This window comes from Zeus faber (assembly GCF_960531495.2).
Source record: "Zeus faber genome assembly, chromosome: 4".
Classification (NCBI taxonomy): domain Eukaryota; kingdom Metazoa; phylum Chordata; class Actinopteri; order Zeiformes; family Zeidae; genus Zeus; species Zeus faber.
The window spans coordinates 26,660,846-26,683,471 of record NC_137191.1 but is presented as its reverse complement, the minus strand read 5'-3'; the positions used below and the strand labels follow the sequence as shown (position 1 = coordinate 26,683,471).

At 43.3% G+C, this 22,626-nt stretch overlaps 2 protein-coding genes across 2 annotated transcripts; both read left to right on the top strand.

The window, feature by feature from the left end:
• Positions 1 to 1,132: 1,132 nt before the first annotated feature.
• gga3a (golgi associated, gamma adaptin ear containing, ARF binding protein 3a) lies at positions 1,133 to 11,599 on the top strand (the record flags this gene model as incomplete). The annotated part of the gene is made up of 17 exons (XM_079999175.1): positions 1,133 to 1,169; positions 1,898 to 1,982; positions 2,734 to 2,809; positions 3,137 to 3,235; positions 3,342 to 3,465; positions 3,896 to 3,999; positions 4,337 to 4,417; positions 5,943 to 6,080; positions 6,218 to 6,299; positions 6,478 to 6,600; positions 7,272 to 7,502; positions 7,606 to 7,670; positions 8,067 to 8,176; positions 9,222 to 9,490; positions 9,599 to 9,768; positions 9,877 to 9,987; positions 10,108 to 11,599. 17 exons carry the CDS (start codon positions 1,133 to 1,135, stop codon positions 10,216 to 10,218), a joined length of 2,016 nt encoding a protein of 671 aa, XP_079855301.1. The 3' UTR covers positions 10,219 to 11,599.
• A 655-nt stretch (positions 11,600 to 12,254) lies between these two features.
• Positions 12,255 to 22,422, top strand: sumo2a (small ubiquitin like modifier 2a). The gene is made up of 4 exons (XM_079999685.1): positions 12,255 to 12,388; positions 13,165 to 13,296; positions 16,164 to 16,235; positions 21,919 to 22,422. Exons 1-4 carry the CDS (start codon positions 12,368 to 12,370, stop codon positions 21,982 to 21,984), a joined length of 291 nt encoding a protein of 96 aa, XP_079855811.1. The 5' UTR covers positions 12,255 to 12,367; the 3' UTR covers positions 21,985 to 22,422.
• The last annotated feature ends 204 nt before the right edge of the window (positions 22,423 to 22,626 follow it).

The following is a 22,626-nucleotide window of genomic DNA, read 5'->3' as shown; positions in this document are numbered from 1 at the left end:
CAATCTGCTCATTGTCCAAATCGAACTCATTGCTTTGAGTGAAAGGAAACTAAACCACATCCAAATCGAATAAAAATAGCCGATCATCCAGTACATCTGACAGGTGAGGAGCTCTGCGGAAAACGTCAGCCTCTCAACCCCTTGATGACAGCTCTCTGGAATCGAGCAGAGCCGCTGCCATGGGAAAAGGGTTTGGAGGAACCCAGGTGTGTTGCTTACAAGTGTGCCCCACGGCCGAGTCCCAAAGGCCAGTCGCAGTTCGTGGTACACTGTCTGCATCCTTGAGAGAAATGTGCCGTCCCAAAAACAAAACCATATGAAAAAAAACGTGGTTTAAGTGAGTTTTCTCTGTGTGTGTGTGTGTGTGCGGGGGTGTTCTCAGGTGATGATGACTGTATTTGCACCTTTTTATAAACAATTTTAAAGTACAATTCAACCAATCCAATCCAATGCAACCTCAGCCGTACTTGATGATAAACGCTTCGGGTCTGCTTTTGAGGTCTTTAGTCTGGCACTAGCTGTTCACACACCTCTACACACACAGTGAACGCTTCTCCTGGCGTCCGCCTCGTTTGATAAACGTGTCCTCAGTATTTGGACATACGAGTCTGGTATTATAGCTCCGTCACGTGGCAAGTATTGAAATTAACCTTAGCAGCGCTCACGTCGGGGCGCGGTTATGTGTTAATGATCACGCTACTTTCTAGACTCTTTTTGAGGAGAAATGAATCAGTGCCGACGTGTCACTTCATGTCCCATTTTGGTTTATTTGAAGAGGTCACACCTCCGGTTCCACAATTGAATCCCGATGAATTTCCCAAAACACAAACACAAACACAAACTCGAGAATATACACAGGATATACAAAATGTGGTCCATGCACACGATAGGGATGACTTAAAAAGCTGCGGATGCCAGTCCGGACTGTGGGCATACGTTCTCGCGAAACGTCGACGCGCTAATAGCGTCGTTCCATTTGTGCGGCGGTTCCTTCCAGGCCGTGACTTATTCAAGGCGCCGTGACTTATTCAAGGCGCCATAACGAACTGCGCGGTATTAAGGAGGCGCACGGGGAGGAGGGCGTGGCGGCTGGGAGCGTCACAGTCCCGTGTTGCACAGACACCGTGCCAACATGGCGGCGGACGGGGATTCGCTGGAGTCCTGGCTCAGTGAGTAAAACAAATATTATATTTTGTTTCTCCCCCCCCCCCCCCCCCGACGCTTTTGCACTTTCAAACAGTGTGTTTTAGGCTTCGCGGCTGTCGAGGTGTAATGTTGAGACGAGGCGAGGCGTAACGTTGTGTCAGAATGGGTCAGTGGCTGCCCACTTGGCTAGTGTTGCGAGCTACCAGCTGCCTGGGATCAATGTTCATGGTTTGCGTGGTTAGCAGTTGGAAAGCGGGAGCTACATCTGCAATTGGCTGTGTTTTTTTTTCCCCCACAATGAACTCAATAAAAAGGATACTGTCGGCTCCTGTCAGGGTCTGTGAGGTGAGAAGACGAAACCCCATTTGAACACAGAACTCGGGGCAGCCTGGCTCACTGAGGGGCTGTTGGACGTAGACAATATGCAGAGGGACATGCTGCTGATCTGAGCCAAATCGAAATCTAGAACTGGGTTCTGGACGTGAATTAGTAACTATCAATCTTGTGTGTGTGTGTGTGTGTGTGTGTGTGTGTGTGTGTGTGTGTGTGTGTGTGTGTGCGCGCGCGCGCGCCCGCGCACAGGGATTGTGTATTAGCAACTTTGATATTATTCCTCTGAGGACATCTACAAAAACTCCCGTCCTTCTTAAGCGTTCCAAGGAGAAATGAGACAGTTGGACCATTGTTGACATTTTTTTATTTTATTTTTTTTTAATTCCTTGTCAGTGATTGGATAAATGATCTTTTCCAGATAAAGCCACCAACCCCTCCAACAGACAGGAAGACTGGGAATATGTCATGGGATTCTGTGACCAAGTCAACAAGGAGCTGGAGGGGTACGGCCATGGTCTCTCATTCCCCCCACGCTTCACCTCAACCCATAAATGGTTTTCCCGTGACGTCTTCCTGCCCTGGAGGAGGAACAGGACGAGCTGAGCTTATTCGTTTTCAGTGGCCGTAATTTCATCGGCACTGACGCGGGCAGTCTAAATGTTGTCGTCCCCCCCCCCCCCCCCCCCCCCCGCGACACACTTTATACAGTGAAATAATCCCATGGCGCACGACTCTCCCTGTAACCACCAAAAGCAGCATGTAACAGCAAAAGCGTGTATAAAAACCGTGCTTCTTACTATGGCCCACTAATAGTGCTTACTTTCAGCGAGTTTGTTCTGATGAAAACAGAGCAGGTATTCTGGCTTAAACTGATGAATCGGTACAGCCTTGCAAGTTTGATCTCGTGACACACAAGCTAATTGCCATAATTAATTTTTAAGTGGAATTATAATTTTTTTTTACAGCAAGCCTGGTGAGCAGTGGTTGGAAAAACAGCTTTAATGTACTGTGTCTTCGGGCTCCTCTGATAGTGTTTTGTTAATGTTCGTTGTTATTGTGCTCGCTACGTGTGCTGTAGCCTGTCTTATCCAATATGAACTACCCTGGATATGATGATCACTACTTTAAACCTTTGTTTGCAAAGTCGTACAGAGAAGCATAGATGAGGGAATGTTTATATTACTATAAGCTGAATAACATCTTCAGGACAATGTACCTTCTCACCAACTAGTGTCCTTCTATCCTATTTTACAGGCCGCAGATATCTGTGAGATTGTTGGCTCACAAGATTCAGTCCCCACAGGAATGGGAGACGATACAGGCTTTGACGGTACGTTTGATTTAGATTTTATTTTTTACTTTTTCCTTATAGCGATGCATAAGTCTACAAGGGTGTCGTGGTCCACCACCTGAGTCACAACCCGAGCTTCAGACACAAGTGAAAAATTCCATTCCATTATGTTTTTTTCCGCTGTTTAAGACAAGTATGGCGATTATTGCCATATATAAATGTAATTTATCCTGTTTTTTTTCTTTAATTGTCTTCAAAAAAACAACTTTAAGAACGTATTTAAAAACACAAAGATACTCGTATATCTAACACAAAATTACCGCATGAAACGACCACATACATTTGTATGTTTTTATCCCTTTGCAGGTCCTAGAAGCATGCATGAAGAACTGCGGTGGACGTTTTCACAACGAAGTTGGAAAGTTCCGATTTTTGAATGAACTGATAAAAGTCGTTTCACCCAAAGTAAGTAGCATCGATGCCCAGAAACCCCAGAAAAGTGGAAACATGTTCACTAGGACAGGCCAATCTTCAGTATTCTAATCTTTTTTTTAAACAAATTCCATTTCAGTACCTCGGCGAGAGAGTATCCCACAAAGTGAAGAAAAAGGTTATTGAAATGTTGTACAGTTGGACCGTCTCTCTACCAGAGGAGGCAAAGATCTCAGAGGCTTATCAAATGCTAAAGAAGCAAGGTAAGGTGATACATTTACTGTGCAAGTCTTTAGTTTAGCCGTCGCTGTCCCACGGTGGGAACATTGGTTGCAGCCGGGAGTTTATTCAGTATCACACTAACCAAAACATTTAAAAATTACAAAAAAATGTGAAGTTCAGTATTTACCAGAGAACAGCTCAAATACCTCCAGGGCTGTGCAAATGTTATCTCATAGTGGGTAAGGCCTCAGCCTCTCTATCCAGAAAATGAAGGCGATGAATGTACTTGTATTTCTTACCTACATTAGTCTGACATAAAAATGCCCAAAGCTCTTTGAGGCAGGGGGAGCCGGTATAATGGTATAGTTTTGTTTCATATAGACAGACAAATTTAAATAATTTTAAAAGGATTTGTCCCAAGGCCCGTGGGCCTTGAGTGACAAGTACTGACTGAAACCGTTTTCCTTCCAGGTATTGTGTCAGAGGACCCAGAGATCTCTCCAGATAACACACTAATACCATCACCTCCCTCAAGGCCCAGGAACCCAGTGTTTGAGAATAAGGAGAAGAGCAGGGTAGGAATAACACGATGCACACAACATTATGCACGTATGGCAATGCCATTGAACCCCGGTTGTACCCCATATACATGAAGCATATTATTTTTTTACAGAAATGCATCTGTGACTTTAAAACTAAATGGTCAAGGTTTGTTATGCTACTCTCCCACCGACCACGTCACTTCATGACCCGAGCAGGTCACACTCTGTTTACTGAGTGTTACCTAGAGTTTATTTATTTATACCTTCAAGTTTGTTTTTCTGTGAGAAACAGGCTTGGGGACTGGTCCGACCTATTTGTTATCCTGCTTGACATTTGCAAGTAATTTGTTTCCCCCCCCCGTCTACGTAGAGATTAGCGGAGCTACTAAAGAGCAAAAAGCCCGAGGACCTGCAGGAGGCCAACCGTCTCATCAAGAATATGGTCAAAGAGGTGAGACTGCATCAACACCAAAATGCGTTGCTGTCTGTTTATTTAGAGTTCTTGGGTGGTGTGACTTGATGAGACAATAACACATGCACAAGGCTTTTGACTGTATACTGTCGATATTGTCAGCAAAACAATAATGGGCTCAATATCTTTTCTCTCAATATTTTCCCTCGATTTGGGAAAATAATCTAATTGCGATTTGTTTTGACCAATATTGTGATTGCGATTTAGTATCTGTTTTTTTTTTTTTCCCTAATGTTCTGTATTATTAACTAAACACAAGCAATAAAGGCAAATTGAGGGGTGTTTAAGACGTGTTGGTGAGGTGCTGTGATGAAATGAGATGAATTGATATGAATAATCTTTATTTGACAATTGAATTGTAAAAAGAAAAACCTTCAATCACAGTAGAATATTGACTCATTGATTTGACTTCAAGCCTTGTAATTGTTAGGCTCTGAAAATTAACATTTGAAAAATATGCAGTGTTTCAGCAGAAATGTATTGTTTTTTATGCCCTTGAGAGCATTCTTGGACCTGACTGCCACAACATTGTGGGTTGAAGGCATCCTATGTCTTCCTCCAAACTTAAATCCATTCAGATGCAGGATGGTTCCAGAGGGTTTTTGCAATTGGGGCCGCTTTCGTCTCTCCATTGATGGTCTGCCCTTACACAACCCTTTGGTTGGCGTTTAAAGGCGCAGGAAAGTCATTGCTGGCCTGCAGGGTGGCGCCTGGGGAGCGTGAAAACAATGTTTCCCATCTCAATAAACCTCTTGAGTCTTGTACTGGATCAGCACCTTGACCAGAGCTTTTGCGTCCTTGTGCGTTGGCCTTTGGTACAAGTATTTTCCAAAAGGCATCCCTGCTACAAATTGCTAGTTTTGTGAAGCTTGTCGTTTTAGTCAAGACAGAGTTCACTCAATTCTGTTGTATTTTTTTGAGGTTGTACTTTTGTGAGATAATCCATTATCCTGTAAAGCCGCCCTCTGCCCCCTTGACCACTGAGCTTCTTTGCTGATGTAGTTTGTCCGTGTTTGGCAAATGCGGTCCTGATTTTTGACACCTTCCCTTCAACATATTGCTTAATTCTGCACTTTGGATGCTGACTATTTGGACTGTTTGGAACTCCATTTATTTGGCTCATAGTGCTCGTATTCAGACGCTTTGTAGAGCTAAAACCTACTGCCGACTGGCCATCAAACCTATTATGACTCGTCATGGCAGCTGCATTTGTAATTGATACAGTGATGATACATGTGATAGTTACATCAAAGTTTAACTCCTTTTTCATGTGGCATTTTGTCTACCCATTTTATGTGCGTGGTGACATCCACCTTATTCAATTTGTTATTTATTTATTTATTTATTTATGTATTTATTTATTTTGGAGCTCGAAACCTTGACCCGCACATAATGCTTGTCAAACCCGATTACATGTTGAAACACAATTTTGTGTAAACAACATCTTGACAAGGTACTTTTTCTTGACCAAGGGCATACAAGTCAAGTAGTTTTCTCCTTTCAGGACGAGGTGAGAGCGCAGAGGGCCACCAAGCTGGAGAGAACCTTGGAGAAAGTCAGGAACAGCGTTATGCTCCTCAACGAGATGCTGACTCACTTCAGCGGCCAAGACTCCACGGATGGGGACAAGGAGATCATTAGGGTTTGTCTCAAATGGATACTTAAATGACCTTGTTTGACCTTGTTTTTTAAGTATTGGTTAAGCCACAACGATTTGCATTAACTGAAGATGAAACTATTGGTAAAATGCAAGACTTTTTTTTTTTTTTTTTTGCACAGGAGTTGTATGGAGATTGTGACAAGCTCAGGCAGACAGTATTCCAGATTGCCACTGAAACCGAAGACAATGACAATAACTTGGGTAAGAGATCCACCTTATCCACCTACAGCAAGGTCAAATCAGCACATGCTAAAGTTTCCAAGGCGTCTCCAAGACATTACGGTCCAGGTGCTGATCCAATACGTGGGTAACATTGTTTTCGGAGAAACCTGATTGTCCCGGTGCCAGTCTGACCTTTTTACCCAACACGCTCCCCCAGGTGTCATCCTGCAGGCCAGCGATGACCTTTCCCGCGTCTTAAACACCTACCAGAGAATTGTGGAAGGACAGATCATCAATGGAGAGACGGAAATCACCCCAACTGCATACGCATCAAACCACGGTTAGGATGCAGACATGCGCTCATCCACAAAAGATATTTTGCGGTTGTTGCAGTTTCAGCAGAAAATATGGAAAATGGAAAATAAACTCATACTGCTCTTCATGCTCCCAAATTTGATTATAGAGTATAGACCATATATTGAATTTGGTCTATAATGAATTGACTTCCCTGCTCCATTCACAAATCTTGTTACACAAAATTGTATTAATAATGACCGATGCAACAGGCGCTTCTCTACCTGGTTTCAGGTTGTCAACATGCTCTTGCTAACACTAGCGAGTGGCGCCATCTTGTGACATTACATAGCTACTACAGTGGAAAACTTAAATGAATGCGGACGTTGATATTAAAATCCACAATCTCCCATCCAGCATATCTCATTTCAGGTTTAATGTCATATGTAGGGCAAAGTTTATTCTTTTTTTTTTTTTATTTGCAGGCTGAATAATTTGCTACCTTGCCGTGGACTATTTTTCTTAGCGGAGGCTCTTAAACTAGGCATACTAGTTATTAATTTATTAAATAATTTGCCATGTAATAAGCAGGGTAATGTGCAACCAGCCAGCCAGCCAGCAAGTCATTATCATATTTTCTCACACATTACTTATCAACTCACACTCCCGACAACTAATGTAAAGTGACTATCTTCAATTCTCCCTTCCATTGCACAGGCACAAAATCCCCCAACAGCAGAAGCACAAAGCAGTCAGAGGCCCTGATTGACCTAGCGGGCCTGGACCTCCAGAGCCCCCCGGAACCTGAGCAGCAGCCCCTGCCTCCCTCGCTCTCCATCCCCGCTGACTTGCTCTACGGAACCCCTGCGGCTGCTAACGCCCAGTCGCCAAGCTCCATCACACTCTCCACCGCACTGGATCTGCTCGACAGCGAGCTTCTGTCATTAGGTGAGCCACTGTAGACGATACATTTTTTAAGATGTTTTTGACATGGTAGATAACATCTCGCTTACTGGCTGTTGTATTGGCTGATGTATTTTTTTGTCTCCAGGCCTCAACGACCCCGTTCCTGCTTTAAGTCAATCAGCCATCTCAAAGCATGAACCATCTTCACAGGTTAGTTCAAGTGATAATCGGGGTCATTTCCATTTGTTATTTTGATACTTGAACCTCCAATTTGACTTTCCCCCCTCGTATTTGCTCTAGGATACCAGTCAGGATCATGACCTTTTTGGGGTCACTCCTCTTCCCTCTTCTGTATTTCCTACGTCTTCAGTGTTTCCTAGCGCCCACTCTACCTCAGCTACCCCACCCCAGTCTTCCACAGCAGCAGACACGGTGGCTTTCCACTCCCCCGTCTTCTCTGCGTCTCCCTTTACCGCCGAGTTGGGCTCTACATGGGTTCCCACCTTCCCAGCTGCTCCATATCTGTCTTACAGCACCATCTTCTCCTCCCCCTCCACCTCTGTCCTTCACCCCGCTTCATCCACCATGCCGGTCGTCCCACTGCAGATGTCCAGATTGGCCTCCTTCCATCCCTCTACCATTGCCGCATCTTTTCCGGCCCCTGCTAACAACAGTCTCCAGGACCTTGCCATGCTCGACCTGGGAAGCCCAAAAAGGTGAGGGAGAACTTGTTTTAAATATATATTTTTTTCAAACCACTGTGTCCCATTTACGTTATATGTGACCCACCGCGGCAAAACCCTAATTGTCGTACATTTCTAAAATCGCCACGAGCAGCCAAATAAGTTGGAAAAAAGCTTTTCTAGGAGGAAAATTCGATTTTTCCAGATTTGCGTTCCTTTGTGTTTTTTTTTTTTTTTTTTTTTATCTCAACGTGTTTTTACATTTTACATTTACATTTAGTCATTTAGCAGACGCTTTTATCCAAAGCGACTTACAATTGTTCAAACACCGACGGACGCAGCCATCAGGAGCAATTAGGGGTTAAGTGTCTTGCTCAAGGACACTACAGCATGCTAGCAGGAGGAGCCTGGGATCCAACCAGCAACCTTTAGATCACTAGACCACCAGCTCTACCGCCTGAGCTACCATCCCACCATTTCAAAGCTAAATTTGATTTATAAATAGTAGATAAATGTTAAACCGTGAAGTTAAATATTCCCGTCAGATTACAGCGGGAAACACAGTTCACTAACCAACTAACCGCTGCATACCGCTGAACAACGCAGATCGATCATTTCCTTTAAAGCGACCCTCCAGGTGAAGATTATTCCTCCATATGATGTGAAGTCACAATGTGAAACTGTTTTGATATAGCTCAACCTTTAAATCTTACGTGTTTTATACACACATTATACACTGGATTCATTATTGTGTTGGCGGCGTAATGTGCAAATAAGAAAAGCTGACGTCACTTCCATAAACAGGCGCAGAGCCTTCGGAAAACTTTGAGGGTGATCATCTAAGAAACACAGTTTGCCACACCCTCGTCATTAACCAGCTTCATTCGCACAAGTGACGCCTTGTTTTGAAGCTCTGGTTCTCCACTTTAAAATGGCGTGAAAATCGTCAAACGTGCAACGGCACCAAAAGTACCTAAAATCTGCGGTGGGTCACATATGGTCTTGGAAACAAGGATTCCATTCCATAATATTCAAATGGAATCTCAGTAACTTAGAAAATATTTTTCACTCCCCTCAGCACACCAGTTGTGATGGACGCAGGAAAGATGTTGGGAATGCTTGAGGGTCGAGGTGAGACTCCCATGGCTCCATCCTCCCCATTCCACATCCCCCTGCTGGGTGGGACACCAGCGGCCACCAAGCCTCCGCCCGGACAGAGCCGGGCGGACGACAGCCCTCTGCTGCGATCCCGCTCTCCCATCCTGCCCCTGAGTCAGCCCAGTCCAGGCAAGGGCCAGGAGAGATCCCTGGCCAGCGTCTTTGTGCCTCTGGAGGCCATTAGACCGAGTGAGTAACACCAGATAGAGGTTTTATGATTCAACTCAACTCTTTAATGACCTTGAACATTAAGTCATTCAAGCACTGTATTCCCTGCATCTGTTTTGCTATGTTTAGGCAATGTGTCCCCGATCACTGCATACGACCAAAACGGCGTCCGCGTCTTGCTGCACTTTGCCTCCGACTGTCCGCCCGGCCAGCCCGATGTGCTGGTGATGGTTGCGACCATGCTCAACACAGCGCCGCTGCCCGTCAGTGGCATCGTTCTGCAGGCCGCTGTGCCCAAGGTCACACCCACATTTCAGAGTATTTGCTTTCTGGACTTTCTGAATACAGATCTGGAAAACCGCCTCCGTTGAGCTCTGACCTGTCCTTTTCTGCTTTACCCGCTGCAGTCGATGAAGGTGAGACTGCAGCCGCCGTCAGGGACGGAACTTGCGCCGTTCAACCCCATCCTGCCCCCCGCCGCCATCACTCAAATCATGCTGCTGGCCAATCCACTCAAGGTAGCAATCGGCCGGGAGCTGTGGACCTAAAGGATGTCATCTGAAAGGATGTTGTTATGTCATTTCCACATTTGTAAATAACAAGCAGGCAGACTAACCATGTGATTTTGTCCTTTTCAGGAGAAGGTTCGGATGAGATACAAGCTGGCCTTCACCCTGGGGGAGCAGCCGTACACGGAGGTCGGGGAGGTTGACCGATTTCCTCCTGCAGAGAATTGGGGAGCTCTATAACCCCGTTCAGCTCCATATGGGGCTAGGTTTGGCCAAAACATTTTTGAAACATGAGCAAACAGAATCCTCCTTGAAGCTAGGAGCTGAAGATCGGTGCAGCGTCAGAACAGAGGCGGTATTAGCCTCTGACCAAAAGGCGCAAACAACAAGGGATCATCGTTGTCCTTTAGATTTATATGAGGACATGAGGTGACCAGTTGTGTTTTGGATCTGCTGGAAATCCTCTCATTTAAAAGTGTAATGCAGTTTGGAGGCACACTGTTATTTAGGTATGTTATTACTAGTTCTAGCTTTCCCAGGGTTTCCAGTACCCCTGGGGCAAAACAAACTGAATTTTTCATATTTTCGCCTACGACCTATTTTTAAACCAATCTGCTGTTCGCATTAACAGGAAGTTGTGTCCCCTCTTTTTTTTTAAAATTATTATTATTTTTTTTTTTCCAGCCAAAAACCCTCAGATGTATTGTTTCATTTTGAAGTAGTAATTAGTTGACTTGCTCTTTTGCAGTCATTCGAGAAGTAATTCCATCACAACTTTTAAAAGCGCAGCCTTGCTCCTGGACTTCTTTTGTCACTTTGAGCAAGTATGCTAATTTATTAAGGCCGTTGGGTGGCTGTGCTCCAGTGTTTTTATTTTTATTTTTGAGGTGTGTGTGTGTGTGTGTGTGTGTGTGTGTGTGTGTGTGTGTGTGTGTGTGTGTGTGTGTGTGTGTGTGTGTGTGTGTGTGTGTGTGTGTGTGTGTGTGTGTGTGTGTGTCTTTTTATTTATTTATTTATTCTTAACTTTGGGAGACCCAAGTTTTCATGGCTGTTACCCATTCTTATTTGACACGTATGTGATATTTTTCCAGTGTAAGTCAGAAATGTCCCACTCCGGTAGTCTGTCTAGGATGATGTAACGTTACCAAATGTCCAAGCGGGGGTTTCTCTATAGCTTCTCTCTATAAAAAGACAAAACTCCTTTTAGTTTTCTGATTGCCTCTGCCTCACATTGACGAGACAAAAAGTAACGTCAGACAGGAATGTTCTCTTGTCCTCAGAAGGTACAAGTGGGCGGGATTAATACTCAAAACTTGAAGGACTTTATTTTTGAACTACGAACCACCCTCCAGGACGTCCCCCGACCCCTGAGGGAATGAGAGTGGGTTTCAATCGCAATCGTAACCCGGGTTTATTCAATGCGTTTATTCAGCGACTCCAAAAACTGTGACTAATTTTTTTTTGTCTTTAGGGTAGAGCGATTTTCGGTTACACAAAAGGATTCTTCAGACATTTATTGTAATTATTATTATTATTATTATTATTATTATTATTATAAATTATTGTTTTTTATTTATGCATTGAGTGTCGATGAATGTGGTAAATACATATATTTTGAAAATAATAAAAAAAAATGCTTTATTTGCTTCACCACTTAGTTGTTAAGAGTCCTGGAAATAGTAGTGTGTGTGTGTGTGTGTGTGTGTGTGTGTGTGTGTGTGTGTGTGTGTGTGTGTGTGTGTGTGTGTGTGTGTGTGTGTGTGAGTGAGTGAGAGAGGGGGTTCCTGGTTCGATCCCCCGTGCCTCCTGGCAGCACGTCGCAGTGTCCTTGAGCAAGACACTGCACCCTGAAGTGCTCTGGATGAGCTGCCGTGCACCTTACACGCTCGACGTGTGAATGGGTGAACGTGGGGCGTGTATTGTAAAGCGCTTTGAGTGGTCGCACGGCTGGAAAAGCGCTGTATAAGATGCCGTCCACTTATGTATATAGTGTGTCTATGCGAACTTGCCCAATTTTTTGTGTGACCTGTATATTGAGGTGTATCGTAAATTCCCCATCTTTTTTATTGTTTTAATATATTTTTAGGTTTATTGCATATTGCAAGTTTTTCTATGTTGTATTTTTTGGGGGGTTCATGGTATATTGAACATTTAGGAGTTTTTGTTCTGATCGATGCCGTCCGTTTAGTTAGCGTGCCATTGTTCCGCTGTTTGTGTGGGACTGCTGTGAGGTGGTTTGAATGCGGTGTCTCAACCATTTGGAGGTGAAAGCCCGTTTCGAGGTGCGCGCAGTTCAAGATGCTGCTGCCCGCCGCTCGGCGCAGTGTGCGTCGCGCCGCAACTGAGTGGCGCAGCCTCAGCGGAACCAGCGCGAAGCAGAACAGCAGCCATGGCGGACGAGAAGCCTAAGGTGAGGAGAGCCGTTATTTCGCTGGGTATTTGCTCATATGCCGTTTTGGGTCCAGCGGAGACATTTTGGACCGGCCGTTATTGGAATATGAATTGAAAATGATGTGTTTTAATCGAGTAGCGAAACGACGCGCCGGGCTGAGCTAACGTTAGCCGGCGCGCTAAGCTAAGCTTGCTAATGTGCCGGAAAGTATCGACCTGAGGAAAAGGAAAAAAAAAAAAATTAACCCATTCTACTTTGTAATATTTGCTTTCCTTACTCATACGCGTTCGATGTAAGTGCTGCGATGTCAAGGTAGATATAGTAGATATTATATGATGGAGAATAGACGAAGGCCTTGATAAATGCTATCACTCGAGGCGTTAGCCACCACATCCCTTTGATTAGCCACAGCCTGACTGATGCATTCACTGTGAAATAGATAATTACTTTGGTTATCCCTGTAGGGAAAATACGGAAATACATTTAAAAAAAATAGAGAAACGTGGTAAAATGTTCTTAACCTATTGACATTCGGAATTATTGACAATGTAGAATAATCCGAAAAATAATAATAAAAAAAAAAGGGATAAATTAGCCAATATGCAATCAACCTAAAATTGACCTAAAACTGAGGAAAGAAACAGTAATACAATACATACAATAAACCTATGAAAAAAAATGAACTTATGTATCTGCGGTCCACACTGTCGATAATAGAAAATTGTGTGCATTTGCATCCGTTGTTGAAGTCATTAAAGCGTCTGTCTCCATTAAAAATTGTTTGTGTTTTCCAGGAGGGAGTGAAGACCGAGAGCAACGAGCACATCAACCTGAAGGTGGCCGGCCAGGATGGCTCGGTGGTGCAGTTCAAGATCAAGAGGCACACCCCGCTCAGCAAGCTGATGAAGGCCTACTGCGAGCGGCAGGTGGGTGGAGGAGCCTGGGTCACTGTGGTTACACCGCCCGAAAACAGCCGGTGTCTGGGACAGTGGCCCAACCTTTGTTCGGTTACACATCAAGTGTCTCCGGAGGAAATCCCTCTTAACAGCCCTGGAATTCTCAGGGATGCAAACTCAATCCCACTTTTAGACGTAGGAGTAAAAAAATTTTTGTTTTGAGTCGACGGTGTCATCCTGGAGACCTCTCCCATCTCCACTAGGACATGGGAGAGGTGGAGGTCCCAACCCGTTTCAAAGCTCTGAGCTAAGAGCGTTCAGGCAACTTTAATAATAAACTGCATCTGTGTGCGGTTCAATATTATCAGTATCTAAACAAGCTCTTTAACATGTTGAGTGTTTGGCTGACAGTGCTATATTCCTGGTGTCTGTGAAGCTTTAAAACATATTAAATGTACTTATTTAAATATGTATTTCGGAGAGAGATGGCCTTATTTCTGTGATCGATCTTGTACAGGACGCCATTACATGCTCGTAAGACCCTGTGATTTTCTGCACAAAGAAAAGTTGTAACTGTGCATATATCCCTTCACATTGCCCACTAATAATGGCCCAAATAATTTATACATATCAATATGATGTTTGAAGATTCACTCGAGACGACAATATTTCCATTTTATATCTCAGGCTGTCGTCATTGACTCTCAAAAGAGTGCTACCCTTAAATGTAGCATCCTGGTTAACTTTTATGCCCTACTCTAAGGTAGCACTTTTTAAATTTATTTTTTTATTTTTTTAACATGTTAAATTTTTGGTGCGATTCCTAGGAGTGATAAATACAAATATACTTTTAATGTTTCTTAAACTCAGTCTTACAAATTTTACGCTTAAAAGCCTTTAAATTAGGGATGGAACTTTTGATACCGATGCCTGATTCACTTGAAGCTCGCTGGTTCGGCACAGTGCGTTGGGGCTTGTATGGGATTACCATTATCATGTGTGACATCTTGAATCCTCACTGATAATACAAGAACAAACCACCAGAAGAGGTGTGACTGCTTTGAACTTTTGGCTTTATCCCAAACCGATAGAGCGGATGAAACCACCGCACTTTATATATTTGATACCCAGGTGAGAGATATTGACGGAAGGGTAGCAGAGACTACTGACAGGTTGAAACTAATGAGCGGTTGTATCAGAATTCCTGTCTGCGGTATCAAGATAACGTGACTGGTGTCAGGCGTTTTCAGTGCCCTGAAGCTTCAGCTTTGTTTTCGGCACAAACTGGAGGAAAGCTCCATGAGGCTTTGCCCTCGCATCACTACTTTAAATAGTTTTACATTTGAATTTGAGGTCTCAAGTTAAACATAGTTTGTAAGATTTTAATGACGCAAACATTTCTTTTTGTCAAATTGAGTCAAGTTCTTCTGCATCAGTCAACATTTCTGCTCTTATAATAACAGTTCGTAGTCATCTGCTTCATATCCTGCCCTGATTCTACCTAATACTTAGCTACTTAGCTAGTTAGCTCTGCCCCGCACCAAATACATACTTCTTACCTGCAATACTTGATTGAATAAGAGAGAGATGATTTGTCTGTAATTTTGTTAAAAAAAAAATAATTTCTTAATAGGTATTAGAATATCAATTCTGAATGATTAAAAAAATTATGATGTTTTATCGAGGGGGGAAACATGATGCTCCGGCCTGTGCTAACATTAACTGGCATGCTTAGCATGCTTAGGCTAATGTGCCTGAGTACCGAGCTGGAAAAAAAACCTATTCCGACAATTTTGTACCATTGCCTACCTTACTTTTGAGTGTGAGTGAAGCGCTGTAATGTTGAGGTATTAGTACATATTATGTGATGGGAAATGGATGAAGGCCTTGATAAAATGCTATCACTCCAGGTGTTATCCACCACCACCCAGATCCCCTTGATTAGCCACAGCCTGACTGATGTACTATTCACTATAAATTAGGTAAATAGATAGAAATGGACCAAGAACATACAAAGATAGAAATAGGCCAAGAACCTAAATAGACACATTACATAAAGGGATAGAAATGGACTAATTATATAAATGGACCCCCACAGTGGAATTGCAGTAGTACAGCAGCTCACATTAAAATAACAGGCAATAATATGATTAAAGGGAGACAAAAAAAAAAGAGCAGCAGCAGGAAACGGAGTAAATTAAATACATCTAGAGTTTTTATTTGCTTTGTTTGGAGAAAAGATCACTCTGATCGGAGCTGCAGATAGTAATTTGGCTTTTACTACCAGCGTTCCCCTCTGGCAAAAATGCCATCCGTTTTTCTGCCCTTATTTTGGTGAGTATATTAAAAGTAGTGTAATAAGTAACTCAGTGGTTATTATTCTAAAGTCTAGTTTTGCTAAAGCTCTTAACCGTATAGGTGTGTTGTTTAGCTGTTCTCATATTTTTGTTATTTATAATTTTTGATATTCCAGTAAAAGTTACTTATTGAGAAACAGGTGTATACAAAGGGCAGTGTTACAAATCAGGACTCAATAGTCGAACAATGCCATAGCCGTCAGTGCTGAAAAAAGCACATATGTTTAAATTGAAAATCGAATCGTAACCTTAAAATCGGAAGTCAACTCAGATCGTGGGTTTGGAGAATCGTGACACCCCTAATATTAAACATTCCCCCTCATCAGATATGCGATTCTAGCAGCGTAACATCTTTCATCTCGCTATGTCTTTGAATCCGACTTTCTGTTTTTGCCTCCTGTCTGCATTGCCCTGAATTCCCCTAGGTATTAATAAAGTGTTATATTATCTCAAAGGTGACCTCAGCAGCTAGTCTGGCACAGTGGCTTGTTCGTGAGCTATTTGCAGCGCTGATGCCATGTTGTTTTTTTTACCATTAAGGGGCTGTCAATGAGGCAAATCAGGTTCCGGTTTGACGGTCAGCCCATCAATGAGACGGACACGCCCTCGCAGGTGAGACTCCACTCTGGTTTTATCGCTTCACCCGTTGGATGGGAATTAATGGGTAACTAAAATTGTGGTATTTAAAATGTAAATGTATTTGCTAGGGCTGCTCCCTGAAAGTCGACGAGTCGAATCATCAGTCGGCAGCCGATTCAGGATAAAACCGATAGAAGCGTACTAATTGCACAGGGATAACATCCATGGACACTTGTTACGTTCTAAAAGCAGAAGTAACATAAAATAACCTACATCTAAAATAAAAACACTGTTTTGGCGCGCAGATCATGGGCACCCCGTTGCTGGAGCGCGTGTCCTCGGTACCGATGGAGAGGGAGACAGGTGCGCAAAATGTGCCCCAATCACTCCCTTTCCATGCACCCCCCCTTGGGATGGCGCCCTGGGTGGACGCCTATCTCGCCTTTAGCAAGAGCCGAGCAGATGACCATATAAAGAAATCCAGCGAGTAGAGAGAAGAATAAACCTTTGGAAACGGAGCGTTCAGAGCTGTCGGAAGACTGAGCGTTTTGTTTACAGCCATTATATTGTCATTAGTTTACCTCATTATTTGACACTTTGGCCACGTCTAATATAAACATCTGACATTGTAACATTATATATATATATGGTACTTAAAATGTACTTATTATAAGTTCAATTGGACTTAAAGAAGACCTATTATCTGTCATATATATATATATATATATATATATATATACACACACACATATACACACACTCATAAAAAGTTAGGGATATTTAGCTTTCGGGTGAAATTTATGAAAATGTAAAAAGTTGACGCTACAGTGATATTATATCATGAAAGTAGGGCATTTAAGTAGAAGCATGCAGTGGTGGTTTCCTTATCTCGAACAATTTATTGAAACAAAAGCCAACAACAGTGGTGGGTTTACCACAACAAAAAATGTCAATGTCTCAATAACTTGTCATGTGGCCTTGAGCATCAATTACAGCTTGACAACGACGTCTCATGCTGTTCACAAGTCGACTTATTGTCTGCTGAGGCCTGGCACCCCACTCTTCTTGAAGGGCGGTCCTCAGGTCATTGAGGTTCTGGGGTACAGAGTTACGAGCCTCTACACGGCAACTCGGCTGATTCCATAGGTTTTCTATGGGATTCAGGTCTGGAGAAAGTGCAGGCCACTTCATTTGAGGTACCCCAGTCTCCAGCAGCCGTTCCCTAATGATGCGACCTCGATGAGCTGGAGCATTGTCGTCCATGAAGATGAGATGAGGCCTGTGTTGTTCATGCAGGGGCACAATGACTGGATTAATGATGTTATTCAGGTAGTATGGGCTCGTCACTGTACCATTCACAAAGTGTAGGGCAGTTCTGTATTGACTAGACACACCTGCCCACACTGTAACACCACCACCACCAAAGGCTCGTCTGGTGACAACAGTGGCTGATGCATGGCGCTCTCCTTGACGTCTCCAACATGGTTGGCGGCCATCATTTCTGCTCAACGTGAATCAACTTTCATCAGAGAACAGCACTGATGCCACTGGTCCCCTGTCCAGCGTAAATGCTCCCTGGCCCATACAAGACGATGATGCCTGTGCCTGGTGGTGTGGTCAGGTACCCTTGCAGGTCTAGCACGCAGACCATGCTGATGTAAACAGTTTTGAATGGTCTGACGTGACACTTGGGTGCCTCTCACCTTCCTTAAATGTGCCTGGAGTTGAGTGGCATCATCATCCGGTTCCGCAGGGCAGTGTTCACAATGAAGCGCTCATCAGTGTGGGATGTGGCCAAAGGACGTCCACTTCTATGCCTTTCTATGACTCTTCCAGTCTCTCTGTATCTCAGTTGCAACCTGCTGATGACACTCTGTGACACTCTAAGCTCAGTGGCCACTTCCCTCTGAGAACATCCTGTTTGAAGCCTCGCAATGGCGAGGTACTGTTGATCAGTTGTTAAATGTCGTCTTGGTCTCATGATGTCAAAATGTGAACAGACAGATGAAGAGGACTGTTTAAATACCAATTCTAATTGAACCAGGGAATGTATTGGTCGATTCATGGATCAAACACCTGTTTTGCCGAATTTTGCTGTTCAGCTCCTTGTTAGAGAACAGCAAGTTGTGCAAAAAGTACTGGAACATTGAACAGTTGGACATGTGCATTCAAAAGTTTAGAGAAGGTCAAATTAAGGTTACCTGTAAAGGTTATAGTGCATTTTAGGTTCATCCTGAAATTCACCCGAAAGCCGAATATCTGTGTGTGTGTGTGTGTGTGTGTGTGTGTGTGTGTGTGTGACAGATAATAGTTCTCCTTTAAGTCCAATTGAACTTATAATAAGTACGTTTTGTCGATAGTGTCAAACCAACTGTATATCACAGCCACCCCTTATAAAAATAATAATATTAATGATATCAATAAAAGGAATAACTAATAGGAATAGGTAACATTAGAGTTAAGCCTTGTTTCTGCTTCAGTACATGTAAACCTCCCTGTATACCTTGCAGAGGGGCTGATACACACACCTTCCAAATCTCAACAAGGCGTGCGGTCCTGTGCTTCAAACGCACTGATTGGTTAAACTGTCTGACTTCCTGTCAGGAGGCGGGTTCTAAATGTGAAAGAAAATGTAGCAGATAGAAGTGACTTGCAAATTAGTCTCAAAAACTGATTTTTGAGTTCTAAAAGCTTCAAATAATAAAAAAATAATAATAAAAGCCCAAAAAAAACATTTTTCTTCTGTTTTCTGTACATTGTGGTTTACTGAATGCGACACTGCCCCCCAGTGTACATGTAACGTTATACACAACATTGTATAAAAGCAAACGGCTACGCTAAGTTTCCAAATGGCACCCGTGCACATTGGCTTACGTGCAGACGAAGAAGCATCATCTAGCTTTGAAGTACCTGTAAAGTCAAAATAAAATTGTGTTCTGAGTTCGTCACACCACTGAACAATGTGTTATTAACCACCCAGCCAAATTTGTATGATTAAAAAATATTGCCAAGTATATAAAATTAGGTTTCAAAATTGTGGAAAAAATAGCCATAACTCTCTGCTCTGAGAAGAATGGGGCGTGTCTCCTGAAGACGCTGAAACCACGCCCAATCGTGTTAACCGTGTAATAATATGTAAATGTTTACATTGGAGAAACTTCCATGTTTAAATGTTCTGCCAAACCCGGTCCTGTGTCTAGTTGCTCACCTCAAAGCGCAGCTGGCTGCTGGACTCCCAGCTCTCTGGTGCTCCCTGCAGGCTCCTCTGCTAGCATGCAGCTAATGCTAACAGTAAAAAACCGCTACACCGCACAACCAACACGGCGCTTTGTTTTATTTCCTCCGAGCGCAGGGGTGCCGATTTATTTTCCTGCCGGAAAAGCATGTCTTAGCACGGTCTCCCTGAAGACGTCTTTTACTCCAGGTGTCTATTCCCAAATCAGCAGTTTATCCCAAACTCTGGGCTGTTAGCTTAGCTTATTTCACCACGGATGCGCCAATTCACGACGGTTGGACTTGGTGTTTATACAGGTACTCCTCACTTAACGACCTACCTGTTTGACGACTTTTCAGAATCTGTATTGTAAGATGCGTACAATACCGTGGCGTCTCAGTGTCAAACATCTCAACGTGCATCACCGTTCTTGGTCTCGTTCCCGCAGTCTGTCAGTATTCACTACATTAGCGTTATAACACGGGTCCTCACTTATCGACCAATTCTCTTAACGACCTGGTTGTATGAACGGAGCTCGGTCGTTAAGTGAGGGGTACCTGTACAGTGTTGGGGGCGGGTCCATGCAATGTATGACCTTGTATCCGTCATTGAGTCACGATTTAGCCCCGCCCAAAAAATCCGGACCTCAAAAACAGTGAGAAACACTAAACACTAAACGGTTTAACTCCACAATTCAGCACTACATCGTTCAGTCTTTTCACATACAGTGGGGCAAAAAAGTATTTAGTCAGCCACCAATTGTGCAAGTTCTCCCACTTAAAAAGATGAGAGAGGCCTGTAATTTTCATCATAGCTACACTTCGACTATGAGAGACAGAATGGGGGGAAAGAATTCAGGAAATCACATTGTGGGATTTTAAATTAATTAATTTGTAAATTCCTCGGTAAAATAAGTATTTGGTCACCTACAAACAAGCAAGATTTCTGGCTTTCACAGACCTGTAACTTTTTCTTTAAGAGGCTCCTCTGTCCTCCACTCCTTACCTGTATTAATGGCACCTGTTTGAACTCTTTATCAGTATAAAACACACCTGTCCACAACCTCAAACAGTCACACTCCAAACTCCACTATGGCCAAGATCAAAGAGCTGTCAAAGGACACCAGAAACAAAATTGTAGACCTGCACCAGGCTGGGAAGACTGAATCTGCAATAGGTAGAAAATGGAAGACATACAAGACCACTGATAATCTCCCTCGATCTGGGGCTCCACACAAGATCTCACCCCGTGGGGTCAAAATGATCACAAGAAGGGTGAGCAAACATCCCAGAACCACACGGGGGGAACCTAGTGAATGACCTGCAGAGAGCTGGGACCAAAGTAACAAAGGCTACCCTCAGTAACACACTACGCCGCCAGGGACTCAAATCCTGCAGTGCCAGACGTGTCCCCCTGCTTAAGCCAGTACATGTCCAGGCCCGTCTGAAGTTTGCTAGAGAGCATTTGGATGATCCAGAAGAGGATTGGGAGAATGTCATATGGTCAGATGAAACCAAAATAGAACTTTTTGGTAAAAACTCAACTTGTCGTGTTTGGAGGAGAAAGAAAGCTGAGTTGCAGCCAAAGAACACCATACCTACTGTGAAGCATGGGGGTGGAAACATCATGCTTTGAGGCTGTTTTTCTGCAAAGGGACCAGGACGACTGATCCGTGTAAAGGAAAGAATGAATGGGGCCATGTATCGTGAGATTTTGAGTGAAAACCTCCTTCCATCAGCAAGGGCAGTGAAGATGAAACGTGGCTGGGTCTTTCAGCACGACAATGATCCCAAACACACCGCCCGGGCAACGAAGGAGTGGCTTCGTAAGAAGCATTTCAAGGTCCTGGAGTGGCCTAGCCAGTCTCCAGACCTCAACCCCATAGAAAATCTTTGGAGGGAGTTGAAGGTTTGTGTTGCCCAGCGACAGCCCCAAAACATCACTGCTCTAGAGGAGATCTGCATGGAGGAATGGGCCAAAATACCAGCAACAGTGTGTGAAAACCTTGTGAAGACTTACAGAAAACGTTTGACCTCTGTCATTGCAAACAAAGGGTATATAACAAAGTATTGAGATGAACTTTTGTTATTGACCAAATACTTATTTTCCATAATTTGCAAATAAATTCTTTAAAAATCAGACAATGTGATTTTCTGGATTTTTTTTTTCTCATTTTGTCTCTCATAGTTGAGGTATACCTATGATGAAAATAACAGGCCTCTCTCATCTTTTTAAGTGGGAGAACTTGCACAATTGGTGGTTGACTCAATACTTTTTTGCCCCACTGTATTTTCAGCAATTACTTTCTCACAACAAATCACTGGATTCACTTTACAGGGACTTTAAGAGCTATACATGGCGATCTAAATTGATCAAAATAAAGGATAAAAAAAGACAGAAATGAAAGTGCTCCCAGCGAACGATCGATCTTTTGTCGCATGCAGGCGCTAACTAAGCATGAAGGAATACACTCTGACGCCGTATTCTCTTGTGTTCCCGCAGCTAGAAATGGAGGACGAAGACACGATCGATGTGTTCCAGCAGCAAACAGGAGGCTCTTTTCTCTAAAGACTGTTTCCTACCAACATCCCTACCTCCCCACCCCCACAACCCCACCCGCCCCCAAACCTTTTTTCAGCCGTGCTCCGTCTTCTCTAAAGTCTTGGCTTCCAGCCTCCGTACCATCCAGATGCAGCAGCAGCAGCAGCGTTGTAGATACATTTCTTTCTTCTTTTAAATCATTATTACATTTGTACAATAACTTAAGAACTGCGGTTTGTGCACAACTCTTTGAGCTGCGTTCAGTATAATGTGCCGAAATAAATCATTTTTTTTTTTCCCTGTAAAGGCATAAACTTTTTTTTTTTTTTTTTAATTACTGTTATTAAGGGTTTTATCCAGATGGATTGTTGGTGTTGCTGTTATGTAATCCTGCGTTTGAATTTACTTAAATCCATTGTTATTTTGAAAATGTTCTATTGGAATAAATTGATTCTTTTTATTAAATTGTCTGTGCTTTGGGGGACGTCTGAATTGCACACGTTACATGGCCAATTCCAAGAAGTACACAACAATTTACAATTTAGACTTGCTAGGTCAAATTTAGTCTCTGGCTGCCCCCCCCCCCGGAGGAAGGACAAGCCAGGATGGGTCAGATGCAGAGGCCACATTTCACCGGCCGCCATCCAAAGCGTGTGTGTGTGCGTGTGT